The 17,218-nt window shown below is 34.7% G+C and overlaps 1 protein-coding gene across 1 annotated transcript in view; it reads right to left on the minus strand.

Annotated features, from left to right (window-relative positions):
- The window catches only part of LOC108252374 (UDP-glucuronosyltransferase 2B31-like), a 42,536-nt gene extending 26,659 nt beyond the window's left edge, over positions 1 to 15,877 (minus strand). Inside the window, exons 1-2 of the mRNA XM_017444006.2 lie at positions 15,853 to 15,877; positions 14,188 to 14,321 (exon numbers count right to left, since the gene is read on the minus strand). Of these exons, the coding sequence (XP_017299495.2) occupies positions 14,188 to 14,321; positions 15,853 to 15,877 (159 nt within the window). The remainder of the gene's footprint in view (positions 1 to 14,187; positions 14,322 to 15,852) is intronic.
- Positions 15,878 to 17,218: the final 1,341 nt, after the last annotated feature.

The following is a 17,218-nucleotide window of genomic DNA, read 5'->3' on the forward strand; positions in this document are numbered from 1 at the left end:
GGCATTTGATTGGTCAATTTTGACTTGAGACTGATCTAAGAACGATCATTCTTGTTCATAAATACGAGTGTAGGACCTCAACACAAGACTTAAATTCAAGCCTGACGGATAGTACAAGTAAATTAGTCGATATTCCAAACACCAACCTTTCTTCACACATTTCAATTTACTTTTAAATGTTCAAAGAACATTTCGGAGAGAACAATACCCAAGGCGAAATTTAGAGAGATAAGAGAGGTAAAAAAAAGTATTGACTTATAAGATTGGCAATTTGGCAACAATTGGAAAGGAATGGACATCTTTCTAATTCAAAGGTGGGTAATTCCAGATAAATTCTGGGCATAATTAGGGTCATTTTAATCTGCAGTTCTTTGACTATGTCTTTTCCTAATTCCAAGTATTTTGAATATTCCATTCATACATTTCGGATATTCCATCCATTATACCATACAACCAGTTTATAAAAAATGTCAGGTTTACCTTCTTACGGGCATTTCATGTCTCCCTTTCTCCAACATTTCTCTCTGTTAAGCTTCTCCATCATGCCATGTTATGTTCTTCATTTTTACCTTCCACATTATTTAAAACTCTCTATTCTCTTGCTTGGATACAATAATTTTGTTTTCATCGCTTGTTTCAACTCGCAGCATGTCCAAAACAACACTACTTGTTGATTCTTACCCTACTTTCACAGTTCTGGTCTTGACGAATTGTAAATCCAGGTTATAACTTACCTAGATTATTAATTGAATTAAAAATTAATATACTTACCGTCACTAGTTCATTGGGGGATAATGATTGCGTTCTAAATCATGTCTGTCAGCCTTTGAAGTGAGAAAATCCAGGAAAGGGTTTTCCTTTTACACACTAGCATTAGTAAATTTATTTACTAGAGAATGTTTATTTAAAAATTTGACTCAAAACAAATAACAATTACTCTTTGGTCCATTAATGAATTAAAAATTAACTTAAAATACCTAAATAGTAGTAAGTTACATACCACATTTAAAGGTAGAATAAAAATAAATGCTGAACTAAATTTGTATTTTATCTGTTGCACGTAAAGCACTGTAATTTCTTATTGGATTGGAACTTTTAAAATAAAATTGTAAACAATAAACTTAAAGGTACTGAAATTGAATTAAAGCTTTGACAAATCACAAAATAATTTAAAAATAAGATTCAAAAAGTATTATAAAATCATTTATACAGTCCCATCAAACTTTAATTTCAGTCAACTGGTTAACAAAGTATTTTTGTGAGACGGTTCCAGCCATGCAAGTAAAACTAATTTTCTTGAAGTTTTATTTTTTTCATTTTTAGTTTTGTTACCTGTGATACCTGTTTGTGAAGTTCCCCTCTTATATCTCCCTATTACCTATGTATTTCTTCAAATCGTGCTAGGGGTTCTCAACCTGTTGAAACAAACAGTCCACATGTTGATCGAGTAAATGTAACGCGAGATGCGAAATTCATAACAGCGTAGGTACAAGTAGGTGCCTGAAAACAATAGATGGGAATGACGTGTTTAGGATTTAGTCATAGTAAATTATTCAAATCTACAATCTGAGATATCATGACGGAAATGACCAGCCTTATTATATCTATCACTGATAGCAGCTATCTGTTTAGTGGTTAAGTACTCGCTTGGGAAGCGGGAGGAAGCGCGTTCGAATCCGTAGAACATTTAATTTATTTATTTATTTTAAGTACAAGTAAGCGTCTATTCGTCTTATTTTATAATTTTATATATTTTTCTTTCGTCACATTTATGGAGACATAGGACCAAGTTACATGATTGATGAGATAATAAAAGGCCTTTTCAATAGGTAGGTACACCTATATTTTCCAAACCTCAACCTTTGTTTATATTGATAGCGCAGGTATAGATAATATATGTTTCATTTAATATCCATTTATTAGGAATAGGTACTTCATAGGTAATCAGTTGAACATGAGTCATAATTTCAGTCTCGCTCGCTTTGGAAACCCCTGTGGTTACCTGTTGTATAAATAATAATTAAGGTCTACACGTTTATATGTTGCAGCCATTGTTCGAACATGGGATATGCTGAAATTCATTCGATTCTAGATCCGAGAAATAACCCCGGGTAAACGAACGAAATCTGAGTGTTCAATCGCGGGGTTTCTCAAATAAGGTTAAAATTCGATAATCGATTAATCGCGTTGAAAAATAGGTAGGTTTTCACGCACTTTTTTTTTTTCTTAGTTCTGATTATTATAGGAAAATTTTGAATTCCTTCATTTCAGCTGACGATGACGTGATGGTACCTTTTATCAGAAGATAGAGGTGTATTTTCCTTCCGGGAAACTGACAGCTGGAAAATTAACCACCTATCCATACAGTTTCTATTGCAGCAGCGGTCGATTTTCGGTTGTCAGTTTCTCGAAAGGAAAAACACCTCTTCGAACACTTTTGCGGTGGTGTTGGTGGCATACCATGTCGTGGACGTTGTTCTAAATTTACACCGTCAACGTCTTTTAAATCCCTTTCTATCCCCTCATATCATGGGTTTTACTCACCTGTGTCAGGTAAGGATAGAATAGAATATACCTTGTTTATCCTGCCAGAATGAGACTGAAAAGTCCCTTTACTCCCGCAGTCCAAACAAGGTCTTATACTCTTATATTTCATAGGTTAAAAGCACCTGCTTAGAGTTTAGAGGTAGAGGTAACTACGAATTACCCACGAGTTACATTCCAGAACCGCCATTTGATCGTGACCTATTCAAAACCGTGTGATACGTATCTGGAGAAGTAGTCAGTTACCTTCGTGATCCCACTGCGAACGCCAAGTTGTGAAATTAGTACGCCAAGTTCATTCTCACCTGGGAATCCGAATCACCTGAGATACTACACCAGTGAATCAAGAGTTTTAGTGAACCTAGATACCTATTGTCAGATAGTCACATTTTAGATGTGTAAAGAATTAGTGAGTTTTAAAAAAAAGCTTAGGTAGGTTACTCAGTTAATAAGCCAGAATAGGAGTATGATCTATCTTTCTAAAGGGACTTTTCAGTCCTATTTTTTACGAGTGGATGCCTTTCGCACCTTTGCTATTTCTTTAGTGAGGAAAATTTCGGTCAGTTTATTAATTTGCAATATTACCTATTATTACCGTGACGGGTGTTTACAATGGTCATTAATTACAAACTTACATAAATAGATAAAAGAAAAAGAAGAAGAAGAAGAAGAAGAAGAAGAAAAAAAAAAGAAAAAATGATTTATTTGCGATTGTTTGTAAGCCAACATTTATTTGAACATTGACTTCACAATATTTAAATTCCCGTCCGTTTACCAATAAGCAGGTGCTTTTAAGCAAAATTTCTCATCATTAAAAATCATAGTACAATATTTATTTGTCTTTAATTAACTTTGTTTCCGTAGTTAAGACAATCATTATTGTGAATTCCCAGGTATAAAAATACCTACCTAGGCCTAGTTGCCTTTACAAGTCTTCTTGTCGCTTTTCTACAAGGTTGACATATTTTTCATTAGGTTAATTTTATAAGGGGTCAAATGATTGTTTATTTTTGGGACCCTAAAAATTCCCAATAATTCATGAGAAAAATAAAATCGCATATAGGGTGTCCTCAAACCATGTACCTGTTGTATTTCTTTTATCTCAATGTTCTATTGTACGTCCGCACCACTTTCGCATTACTTCAAGGCACTTTCTTTTACATCCATGCCCATCCAAGAAAAGTTTGGTCAGAAAAGTTCCGCCCTGGGCGGGATGCGAACCCAGCACCTCCAGGTTGAGAGCCATTATTCATTTCTCATTGTAATTTTTTCACCATTCACCCTGTATACCTTCTATTATTATTTCTACCTGATGATATCTACTTGTGAACTTGTAAATGTCTCACTTAATATGAAAGGTAGGTACCTAATTATGTAACTTCATAGGTCTACAATGAACCATGATTTACACGTAGATTTCAGACACCTATGTTGTTTTTTTCCTTCTGTATTGCTCAAGGGGAAATGTCACAACTTTATCAGTGGGTATCCCACTTAAGACCGATCTTACCACAGAGAGCTTTCAGTTAATCAAGAGTTAAGAAATACTGGCCTGTGTAAATCAAATGGGTGACGTCATAGAAAACCCTTGACACTGTGTTAGCTTTCAGTGTTAAGATCGGCCATTAGTGGGTAGCCAGTCTTAAATATTGTGTTGTATGGTTGCTTTTCACAAATGTAATGTAAATGCAGTTTCTTCGTGTTATTATGTCACAATTTTGGTGCTCACTGCAGCATAGTAGGATTTTCCCAATATCTCAATAATCCTAAAATCCCATGTTTACCTACCATACTACCTGTTGCTATGCGCATTTATATGTCATAGCTACTCATTTTCCTCACGAGGCTGAGTGGGCCCCGCAACAGCCAGTCACGGAATTAATCATTTGAATGATACAAATTTCTTGACCCCGCCGGGAATCGACCCCGGGTCTCCCGCGTGCAAGACGAGCACAGTGACCACTACGCTATGGGAGCTGACGCTTTTCATAATAAGATGTATTTCGGGAACCCAACAACCCCTGGGAAATTGGCTACTGCTCCATACAGCTCCAATTGGAGCAGTGGTCAGTTTTCCGAAAGGGTAATGCACCTTTACTGTGTTTCTTTTCTGACTTGGACTCGAACTAGCAACCTCCAGATCCAAGACTCAACCACGATAACCTCTACACTATTGTCAAAAGTCCCTACCACATTATTTAAGAGGAAAAAGAATAAATTGAGATGGAGAGGGAGAGAGAGAGAGATGAGATGAAGAATCCTCTCAGATTTAGTTGTTTTGGTGGATGTGATACTATTACTAAAACTCCCTAATGCAAAAAAAGAAGAGAAGCCCGAAAGAGAAAGAGTAGATAATACAGAACAGTTTTAGTGGATGTGCCAAGAGTTCCATCTATCCTCAAATTTTCGAATACTCATCTTACTCCTTCAATCGAAAGAAAAATACTACGTGCCTTGAATATTACATTTTCACGATACCCAAGACTTATCGCACATTGCATAACTACACCTTCAACACTTTTTATTGAAGGCGTTACATGACATACCTAAATATCTTTTCTACTTGGTAAAATTGACACATCCACTAACCAGTGGAAAAAAAAACTTGTGTGCTTTCCAACTAAAAGCATTGGATTCATAACTAAGGTTTGAATTTCTTTATTTAATTAACCTTTTATTTTTTAATTAATTTATTATTTTTATATAAATTTCCTTTAGAGATGAGGTATTCATTTCTTTTCTAAAGAAATGTGCACCTATAGGTACAATGTATACCTAGGTATGTAGCTGAAGTTTGGTAAACAATGACTCGTAATTTAAAGGCACAAATTAGTTCCCATGTCAGGATGTTTAAATTTGCTGTATCGACAGTTCTACTTTGTCACATTTTTCCGAAATGAATGCCATATTATGAGTTGTTTTAGAGTCATATTTTGCCCAAATGAGTGCCATGGTATGTAGCTGAAGTTTGGTAAACAATGACTCGTAATTTAAAGGCACAAATTAGTTCCCATGTCAGGATGTTTAAATTTGCTGTATCAACAGTTTTACTTTGTCATATTTTTCCGAAATGAATGCCATATTATCAGTTGTTTTAGAGTCATATTTTGCCCAAATGAGTGCCACATTTTACCTGACTTTACCTGTCCCTAATGATCTAAGTTTTAAACGACGGACTTCGATCTATGTATATGCAAAGGGGTCCAGGAAAAATGTTGCGGCTCCACAGGGTAGTAAATACCGCTCTGCATTAGCTTCACCAAAAGATGTTGCCTCCATTTTGTGTAGTTTCCACCCGGTTTTCAGAATGACCCTCCCACCAGCTGGATTTTAACCTGAAAGTTTCTATTATCAACCTAACTATTTTATGTATAGCTAAATTTACTCTCACATGTTACCTACAAAAGAAACGACCACACTCCTTCGCTTTATTATACGTATTTTATTAAACCTATACTCATAGTATTAGGTATAGCCTGAGAGGTTAAGTTAAACCTACCCAACTACTACAACTACCTCCTTAATGAAAATATCCAAACCCGATACGATCCGAAAAGTTACCAAAGAGACCTACCTGTGAGTTCCAAGTATTTATTTTTTCTTCTGGGTCTCTGCCCCTATCTACCAATTGAATTTTGAATAACATTATTTATTCAGACCAGAATCATAAAGTCAACATTTTTATTACTTCTAAATGGACGATGTTCTCTAGAGACTTCATTTTGAATATTTTAGAAGAGAGACCCATTACATCAGGAGACTGACTCTACACTTAAACACATCTCGTAAAATAATTTAATTGTATAAAATATTTAATCTCGAAGAATAAAAGTAAATAAACATTCTGGAATGGTTTCTTTAACTTAAATGCAGATGACAAGATATTCGTTTTAGGTTTTGTGTGTGGATGGAAGGACATATAAAAACAGGATGGGCAGTTTCTATTGGTTCTCTCACCATTTGGTATCTTGATCTGACTAGGCCCATTACACATTATATGGCCTTGCTTTTGGGAAGAAGGAACCGAGGGAACATTTAAGATTAATGATAAGCATCACACATGGTCTCAGTGGGACAACAAATTAGAACATTTTTAGAGTAGATATACCCTTTGCCGTAGATCCTGATGAGATAGGTAAACATTGAAAATTTTGAAAGTAAAAAATGTACCTACCTACTTTGTACTTGTAGCCCCCCTTTTTCTATCCGTTGGGGCTACTTTTCAAGATTACCTCAATTCACTGACTTTTAGACTAAATTAAAATTAAAAGTACCTACAAAGACCCTTATTTTCTTAAATCTCTCAAAGTCCCAATAGAACGTGGTGACCTATGTAAGCTGCCTACTCACAAATACAAATTCAATACCTAAATATTAGGTAATTTCTACTTTCAAATTCGTAATAGATACCTATCACAATTGGTTTTTGTAGGGGAAATTAAGAAAAATTGATCCCAGAATCTGTATAAAAAATGCTAGGTAAAGCCTCCAGCTAATCTTTAATCTAATTAAGAGTTTATCGTTGAATAAAATTATTTCAATAATAAAGAATATAGAAAGAAAAATGAAAGCCTCAAATCAAAATGCCTGGCCCCTCCGGTCCCTGGTAGAGTCTGATATGATCATTAAGAAACAACTAATAAAGAGAGCCATACAAGTTTTCAATTTTATGGTGAACCCTCCTCTTGTATGCAGGTGTGTTCAGGAGACCACATGCCTTGATGTTCTTGGACCAGCTGGTAATATATATTGTTCTATAAAACTTAATTTTCTACTCTTGCCCAATTTACTCGTGCTTTGGCAGAGGTCGATTTACATACAAGAATCGTACGACCAATCCACTGTTTGTGTAGGAAAGAAAAAAAATACCAAACTGAATAGGTAGGTTCTTATTGTATAACTTGGATGTTTGTTTGTTTGTTTTTTTTTTTTTTTTTTTTTTTTATAAAAAGGTTGGTTTTTTTTTTTTAAATTTGTTGTTTTTTTTTTTTTTTTTTTTTTTTTTTTTTTTTTTTTTTTTTTTTTCTCTGCTTCTTTTTTGGCATTACCAGGAACACCAGAGACATTTGCCAGAGGTAGTGGTTTTTCGTCGAATTCGAGTTTTTTTTTGTTAACTCTTTCAGGGAGTCAGAGTCATAGTGACTTTGGACACCGAAAAATAGAATAATGATGATTCTGAAAATTGATATTTTATTCTTCTTTTCAATTTGATAAAACTTCAGAAAATAATAATAATAATAATAATAATAAATGACTAAAAACCTTCTAGAATCCAAAGGGAATGCTGAATATGGCCCTGACTTTAGCTCTAGTCTTTTTAGAGGCTTCCTATATTATGAAACACCAATACAAACAAAGCTCTTAATAAATGAAAAACATCTATCAAAATGTCTGAAAGTTTTAAAAAATAAAAGCCGTTAACACTATTATCAGTAATGGTGAGCATACATTAATATATCAAATTTTATGTTCAGCCTTAATCAAAGGAATTGGGCAAACACGGGTAGGTGAGTTAAAATGGGTACCTATTTTCACATTATTATTTCCAAAAGTCCAATTATCTAGATACCTTTATACGTCAAAACAATACAAAAAGTTTTGAACAATAAATGCCTTTAGGTAGAATTTTTTCAAGAGGTTTGATAGAGAGAACTGTAACTGCCAAGGTCTTATCGTCCCAAAAGCGAGGTGAGAAGGAAGACAGGAGAAAGCCAGCCGTTCCGAGAACGAACCTAATCTGTTTAGGATAAAATCCGCTCCGGGCGGGAATCGAACCCGCAATCTATTAAAAAGCTTAAATAATGGATAAAAATTCTCCTAAATGGTCAACTCCGGACGTAGGAATTTCGTAAGAAAAGACCCCCATTTCAATGTATACGTAATGGAAACCAGCAAAATATCGTTCGCGGTTCCCCGAGTAAAAGTGCCGGTTTTGTCCAACTTTCCCCTAACTGCTTAATAGAAAGAGGAATAGCAGGGCGATAATTTATAAATGGCCAACGCCTATACAAAATGAAAGCATCAGGGAATTTCACAATAATGTAGAGACACAGGTAAACAAAAGCTTATTGTATGTATGATGTTGTAAAACGAACAAAATAATAACGGAGGAAAACATGGTGAAGTGATGGTGATTTAAAAACTAATATAGAAAATAAGTTGGGAAAGCTCTCCAGGACGAACATTCAAAGGAATATCTCAACTTTGAGCTTAAAATTACTTCATTTTTAAAGTTTCTCGCCCTAGTTTTCACTTCTAGAGCTTTTTTAAATTTACTTTGCGTTAAACCTTTTAGAGTCTCTTCTCGGTTTTTTGCCAGTATCGTCCCAGCCATCACGAATTGGAAAATCTGGTTGATGAAATTTCCATGTAAACCCGGTTTCCATTGGTATAGGTACTTGGATTTATACCAGTCAGACAGCAATAAAAAGGTTTCGGAATTTCAACCCGATACCACCAACATAATGATAATTGAAGTCAATAAATTATTAGGGTTTTATTAATTGATCAGTTAATTAATTAATTACGCGCGTAGAACAAAATGTACCCAACAATGAATAATGACTTATTATCAATATCAATAGTTTCCAATTTAAAACTTGTCTGATTGGAGGTAGGTCTGATTTCTGATTATAACTTGGTGTTCTGATTTCTAATCTATGTTTATAGGGTATCTACCTTTTTTTTTATTTTAGAAACTGTAAAGATTTGTTACGATCATTAGGGAACAGAACAGAATACCAGAGAAATATTCGATTTGTCTGTGTTGAAACGGTAGTGGTTCGTTATTTTGTGAACGAGAGGAGAAAAAAGTCACGATTTTTGGGCTCTGTGCTTGGGGGTGTGCGAGAATCACTTGAAGCGTTGCAAGGACAATTGAGTAGCTTCATAGTGAGACCCTATCAGTGGCGGCCTTAAGTCATTGCAGAAATAAAGAGGAAGTCATCTTAAAACGGAGTAGAAAGCTGTAAGTGCACCTCACAAAAGTCACCAAGCACAAACTCGAAGAAAACTTCGACCTTGCAGGGAATTGAACCCGAACCTCCCGCGTGCAAGGCCAGTGTGCTGACGACTAAGGCACGCCAGGTTGCTTCCATTTAGGTATAATTGAGGTAGGTCATTATAATACTTATACAGCAGTTAATCATAATCGAGTAATTACCTTGGTATCTTAAGAAACAAATTGAGCAGGCTTTTAGCCAAAAGCGAATAATCAGAGCTGATAATGATGATTATGTTCAGAACTTTGAAAGTTTCCTCGTAATGATGTTCACTAAAGTTGCGTCTTGCTCTGGTACAATTAATTAATTATAAAGACATATTAGTCGACGACTAATGGTGTCTTGCAGATAGAATTTAAGTTTCCTGGAACTTTATTGACATTACAATCACTTTATAAGCTATGCTACTGTTTCTGCGATAATTCTCTTGCTCATTAGATAATTATCAGATTTATCTAAAAGTATCTCGCTCAAGTTGCTCATCACTGTAATTTCTGTTCTGTTCATAGTTTACTTAAGTACTTACCTACTTAGTAGGTACTTTCATATTAAGTACTCATCATATCTAATCTATCATCCTCTAGGAAGAAGAAGAAGAAGAAGAAGAAGAAGAAGAAGAAGAAGAAGAAGAAGAAGAAGAAGAAGAAGAAAAAGAAAAAGAAGAAGAATTATTAATGGAAGTGTCTTTTTTCCGTCAATGACGTTCTTTGTATCTCCTTCATATTTTAGTTACTTATTTAATTTACTAATCATTTTTTCTTTACTTTTGGCCTTGAAATCCATGAAGTGTTGAGCGTGAAAATGAGCTAGTAAAATTGAGCCCTAAAGACCGCACAGGGACATAGTGCGGGATCAGGGATGATACAGTAGATAATATTATGAGGGATGAGGGTTACAAAAACAGCATATGCTGTGCCTTACCGTTCTGTGGTGGCGAAGGGATGTTCCTGTTATCATTTTGTATCCCCTCCCTGTAACAGCTGCGTGCCATTTTATCAGCCAATGTAGTTTCAACAACGTAATGGATCCTCTACTTTTCATCAGCATTCAGGAATAAATACAGGATGTTACAGTTTTTCTTCCTTCTTTTCTACTTTTTTTATGCTTATTTAATTTGAATTTTCATATTGGGGATTTTTTTCATATCAGTGTTTCTCGGTCTGTATACCTATTCTTTTTCTTTTCTTGTGGTAATATTAAGCTCGTGATCAGAAACCGAGTAAACTTCACAAGCTACATTTTTTTCTCTTTTTTTTATTAATAAAATCAGTGATAATATTGAATATGGAATCTCAATATGATTTATTTAGAAAGATTGAGCTAGGACTGACTTCTGGTAGAAATTCAATCTTTCATTGATATACCTATAAAGAGGGTAAAATTAAAATGGTGAAGATTGCCAAGCTTTTGCCAAGTTCATATGAATTTGTGAAAAAGACCCAATTACTGAATTGAATATGGAACATTCATGTGAGTTCTTACCTATTAATTTCGATATCTTCAGTAAAAATGTAATACCTACCTACAAATTCGGGTGGAATTATAATAATAATAATAATAATAATAATAATAATAATATAAAAAATAGTATTAATGATGATATTTTTTACATAAGAAAAAACACAGAAAATCTTCTCATTGCTTTCGTGTTTCAAAATTTAGGGATTCAATTGTTGAGAATTTTTATACCTTGATTCAGTCCAAATTGAGCAAAATGGTGTTGACATTTAGAAAACATTGAGGAATTCATTGTAAAAACACCGAAATGATCTCATTAGCGGTCCATTTCTCAGCGTATGTTGTCGGTGTTGGCAAAAATTTGGTAGTTTAGATTCAATTTCAACAAGACTAGCTAACCTCCCATTTACTAACTTAAAGGTGTGTCCAAAGTCCATACATCGTCGACTGCATCGATCGACGAGGTGAATCTATGTTGTCAAAGCTGTGTACGGTTTCAGTCGACACCGTCGACTATATGTGTCTACACAGCTTAATGTTGGATTGATGTTGACTTCTGCGCAAGCGTACAGACTTGAACAATGTCCAAAAGTTGACCAACATGGAGTTAACATGAGACTGTTGTCCCGCGGAGGTATGCTTTTCTGTCGCTAAATTCTATTTAGCTTGATCAGTAGGGCTGATATGAGAGAGATAAAGTACATACTAGCCTTAAAAGGAAGTTATCCACGAAAGCCATTTTTTTACCCTAGATCACATAGGTTAAGCTACGTCGAGTAAGGCGGCTAATAGAATGGGCCGCGTAACACCGAATGAGTATAATAATTTAAATAATAATAATAATAAAATCAAGTTATCAATACGTAAGGTAAAAGATATAACAGATATCTATGTAGGCAGGCAGAAAACATGTCTATTTGTTTGCTTCACACGTCATGCGATTTACTAACTCACCAGCAGTATCTGAGAGAAGTGGATATAATTAGTATTTATCGAAGGTAATCATAAGTACTCATAAACGTACAAGTAGAAGATTTGTAATGTCTTAATCGAGACGTACAATTGAATTTGATCAGTTCCAACAGCTTAGAACAACCTGTCCCCCAACCTGTTCTGAAACCTCAGAGGTAGCATGCGGTTTGCCTTCGTTAAACTTATGAATCCAAATTGGATTTTATAAGTACTTTTTGAGTAAATTACTAGTATTTTTATTTATAAATATCTACCTTTTTTAGATTTTTTGAAGTAATTTACTAGAGTTCTATTTTATAAGTTGGTATCTACATTTTATGATCTTTCTATAAGTACTTATTAAGTAAATTCCAACTTTAAGTAAATAACTGGTTGGCTAAATGTCCATCACTACACCACTGGAGTGCAGAGTGACTTATAAATGTTTTTACCCCTACACACGACCTAATATTAATGACAATGCTGAAAAATATTGACAATAATATTGATCATTGACAGAGCTTTTGTTTTGATATGAGTATTGGCAAGACGATTGACATATTGCTAGATTAGTACTGTCAAGATATTGATCGCGTGCGGGGGTTCATCTTGGAAATTAATCCATCACTTACCTAGGTTATGCTTTTGGTTGGAAATCTCGTACAAGTTACTTACTAAGTTTTATCTTCTTGTTTGAGAATTTGACCACAATCATAGTACCGTCAAACGGGGCTATTTGGACATAGTACTGATCGCGTGCGGGGGTTCATCTTGGAAATTAATCCATCACTTACCTAGGTTATGCTTTTGGTTGGAAATCTCGTACAAGTTACTTACAAAGTTTTATCTTCTTGTTTGAGAATTTGACCACAGTCATAGTATACCGTCAAACGGGGCTATTCGGACATAGTAGCCAACTGTAAGAACTCTTGGTCCGGTAAAGGGGTTTTCTAGTCCTATAGATCCTTTCTATACTTTTTGGTCCTATATTATCAGCATTTTTCTTGCGTAGGGTCGTGGGTTCTTTTTGTATCCTGTGTTTCATTTGTACACCCTAGCTCACAAGTGAATTTTTTTGCGAAATCGAGTTATGTGTTAAAATGGGTTAATTTTTACGAAGTATCCTTTGTTCTCTGTGTTTATAAACCTTTCATTAACCCATTTTAACACATAACTCGATTTCGCAAAAATGTCACTTGTACCCTTTGTGAACTAGGGTGTACATTTGTTGTACCTACCTTTCTGAATTTTAAGTTTTCTGTAAAAGTGATGCATCTCATGCAGCCCGACAAGTAGGTTACCTCTATTTTAATATTTAGACATTTATTTTATTTTAATTCTTCATTAATTGACAGAACAATACCCCGTAGTACATGCATTTTCTCTATCTTAGTTCAACTGAGTAAAACTAAAGCTTTATCTAAGAACTAATGAAGATTTAAAAGCTCCTCCTAATGGCGTTGGTATTGTTATTAATGTTGTTATTATAGCAACGAGTAAAATGTTTGTAATAAATAGTTCTAAAAAAATTACTTACGTAGGAATAGAAACGAGTATAAAATTGACTAAAAAGATAAGAAAATAGGTGCATCTGACATTAGCTGCCCCCTGGTTGAGACTCTGGATACGCCCTTGCCTACATTATCATTATTATCATAATTATTATCATTTCCCCCTCTCCCAAGAATTTCATTTCGAAACTAATGCTCTCATTATGAAGACATGAGTTTCAAACTATAAGAAAAGATTATTAAGTACAATGAATCATCTAGGTAGGTTCGTATCTCTGAACGTTAAACAAGTTATGAGCCAAGTTCAGCATTCAGTGTGAGAGACTGAGAGCTCAGAGCAAGCATTGAACTAAGCAATTCTGGTGTATAGAGATTTATAAGATGGGATTGGGGCTTCAGACCACCCAAGTTGTTGAAGGCGGTGTTGTAAACTGAAACACCAGGGAGTTTTTTTTTTTTTTTTTTACTTTATATATATACGATTAGAGAATCAGTTGATGGTACCACCATTTACAAACATTCTTTAAAGAACCACTGCGGGCTATTTATGGTGTACTAGCCATTATCGTTTTAACTTATATTTTTTTTTATCCTCCCCATGATACCTATAATACAGAATACAGGTACACTACATGATGTACACAACACCAGAGCGTAGAAGTAAGTGTATTTTGTTGTGTAGAATATAGGTAGATAGATACATACTATATTTTCGTTTGGACCTCCTTGGTTTTTATCAGTGGTGGTGTGGAAAGTCCGGCTGATTTACTACTCTCAGGGATCAAATATCTGGCATTCGTATTTTCAGCTTGAAAACTCAAGTACTTTCTATTGATTGTAGAAACTCTAGAGATGACTGAAATGAGACATCATTAGAAGGTTATAGAAGGTCAGTGATTCAATTAGTAATGACTTCTGCCAAAGTGATTTTCAAGGTAAATATCAAAATCTCTACCAAGAGAGGTCTGACAGTTTGAAAACCTCACAATCCGCGTCTAACTTTTTATTCTTCACCTGAACCAAGGTAAATATCAAAATCTCTACCAAGAGAGGTCTGACAGTTTGAAAACCTCACAATCCGCGTCTAACTTTTTATTCTTCACCTGAATAAAATGGAGTACAATTTTCACGTTGGACCTTTAGAACCAATCATTCGAACTCATCAACTTTCTCGGGACGAAGTTTGTTGATTCTGGGTGGCCTAATTAATGTTTTATCGACCAGGCAGGTTACGATAAGAGTTTGCTGGTATAGGTGTATTTATCTCAAGTTCTTGAGATAAAGATTGGCCAGGTGGCAGAAACTGTGTAAATTTATTCATTTTTTTGTGTGCTATGCCAAAGACTTGTCACAACTTCAGTAGGTATCTCTACTGAACTGAAAACTACTAGCTCCTTCTGTTGCTTTGTTTATATCGTCGGCTTAGGGCTAGGTAGTCCCATTACGTTGTTGTATTTGACATGTCGCTACTCAATGGTCCTAGTAAGGTTGATTTCTCTAATTTGGGCTGTGTCTCGGGAATTGAACCCAGGACCCCCGGCGTGAAAGTCTAGTCAGTCTACACATAAGTGAGTTTGCTATAGGCGGTAGAAACTACCTCAGATATGACTTTGTCTGTTGATTTTTTTTTTTTTTTTTTTTTTTGTCTATAGGGGGGAGAAACCCCCCCAAAAATGGCTTTTTTTTTTTTTTTTTTTTTTTTTTTTTTTTTTTTTAATAATAAAATTGTTGATTATTCTCACATTATCATTTCATCCTGCAATCATCTTCAAATGAAAAATCTCCTATTATATCACTTTTATTAATTAAAAGTATCTTCATTGTTACCAAGCCATCTTCCGGAATGATTACAACTGCGGATAAAATGTCTTCCGGGGAAGGTATAGGTATCAAAATATGTCGGGGCACTAATGAACCCCATTTAGGAACCCCTACAATATAAGGTGCAAGGATATGTATTTGACAGTGAATCCTTAAAGTATTTGATAGTGAATTCATAAAGTGATACAATTGGCTACCAACTTGGGGCGGATGCCTATTTGTCGTTAAAAGCTAATGATTGACAATATTGACATAGTTTGGTAGATGTTAGAAAATAAAATAACAAACCCAAACATATCTCAAACAAACACGTAAAGTAAAACAGCTCCTATACATACCTGTAGGTTTCTTGTATGGTTTTTAAAAATTGGCCTTTGATCCGGTAATTGGTAGGTATAAGGCTTTATTCATGAATAAAATACCCAATAAAAAACATTTTTTAAATAAATGTTGACTTTAATTTTTATTGATTCAAAGTGCCTACCTACTGCGTGTATGCAAGTACCTCCAATGCCTCATATTACTGCATATAAACTTACACGGGCTCCCGGTACATAAATACTTACCTTTACCAGATCTACGAGTATACATTACTCAACAGACTCTTAGACTTGTATGTTGGTCTTGCTTGACAAATGAAACTGTGTACACATTCTAGTGATCTAGTGTAAACACTAAATCTTGGTAGCTCTTTATAGTGTCAGCCTGAAAGTTAGAGACAGGATTAAATTTCACATTTACTCACGTGGAATAAATTGTTATTGTTTAGTGCTTGTGTACTTAATTTTGTCCTCAGCAAATTGCCACTACCCATGGTTTTGTCGGCGCGGCGTAGCATTTTTATCAGTTTTTTTTTCCAGTCAAACTCTAGTCTGTGGTAAGATATTGACTTTGCTAACAGAGAAGACGGGGCAGATAGCAGTTCAGTCTCTTAATTTTAATAAAAAAAGTCTCTGTAGTTTGGCAATTTTCGCGATGTGTTTTAAATAAAAATAAAACGCCTAACTTTAAGAAGAAAAAAGTCCGTGTTATCATACCTACCACTCCTGACTTTTGGGGTTTCAGGATAGGTAGGTATGAAATAAAATTATTATTTCTTGTGTCCACTCCACAGGATATTAAAAAAAAATCTCCGCCCCCAAATCTACAGCGTACTCTGACCCTCGGACAAATTGGTTTATCCCAGGAAACATGAAGAATTTCTTCATGGTAAATCCAATTAAGATAATATCGAGATTGGCCTATCTATTGGTTCCGTCCGTCACTGTATTTTATCGGTTTTAGATTCCATGCTGCATTACCAGCGTACTCTGACCCTCGGACAAATTGGTTTATCCCAGGAAACATGAAGAATTTCTTCATGGTAAATCCAATTAAGATAATATCGAGGTTGGCCTATCTATTGGTTCCGTCCGTCACTGTAACTTTTTTATCGGTTTTAGATTCCATGCTACATTACTATCAGCAGTATCAGCAGGTTGGTCTTCCACACAGCTTTATTTATTTCTAATGAATAAATAATCTTTGTCCGAAATTTTAGGTTTAGGATGTCCAACAACTGCTATGGGGGACGATAATTTATTCGTGAAAGAAATAGAATATGCTGATGGTGCCTGAAGACCATGAAGCTTGGAGGTAACATTAATTTGATATTTTGATTTGATTTTTGCTTTCCTTATTTAAATTATTTTTTTCTGGCCACTGTTATCACACAAAATGAGTTGCACCCTAAAAAAGTGCATGAAAATGCAATTTTGGAATCTGATATCAATTGGGGCATTCAATTATTAGATTCTTCCTTTTTTTCTCAATGATTGTAGATTTTTAATCGCATTTTACAGTAAATTAAACTCAACTTTTTTTATTCGACATTCAAATGTAATTTTAAGAAAACTTCTGAAATTAAAATATACGAATATCAATGAATTGATG

Source organism: Diaphorina citri, unplaced genomic scaffold (genome assembly GCF_000475195.1).
Source record: "Diaphorina citri unplaced genomic scaffold, Diaci psyllid genome assembly version 1.1 scaffold21, whole genome shotgun sequence".
NCBI classification, from domain to species: Eukaryota; Metazoa; Arthropoda; class Insecta; order Hemiptera; family Psyllidae; genus Diaphorina; species Diaphorina citri.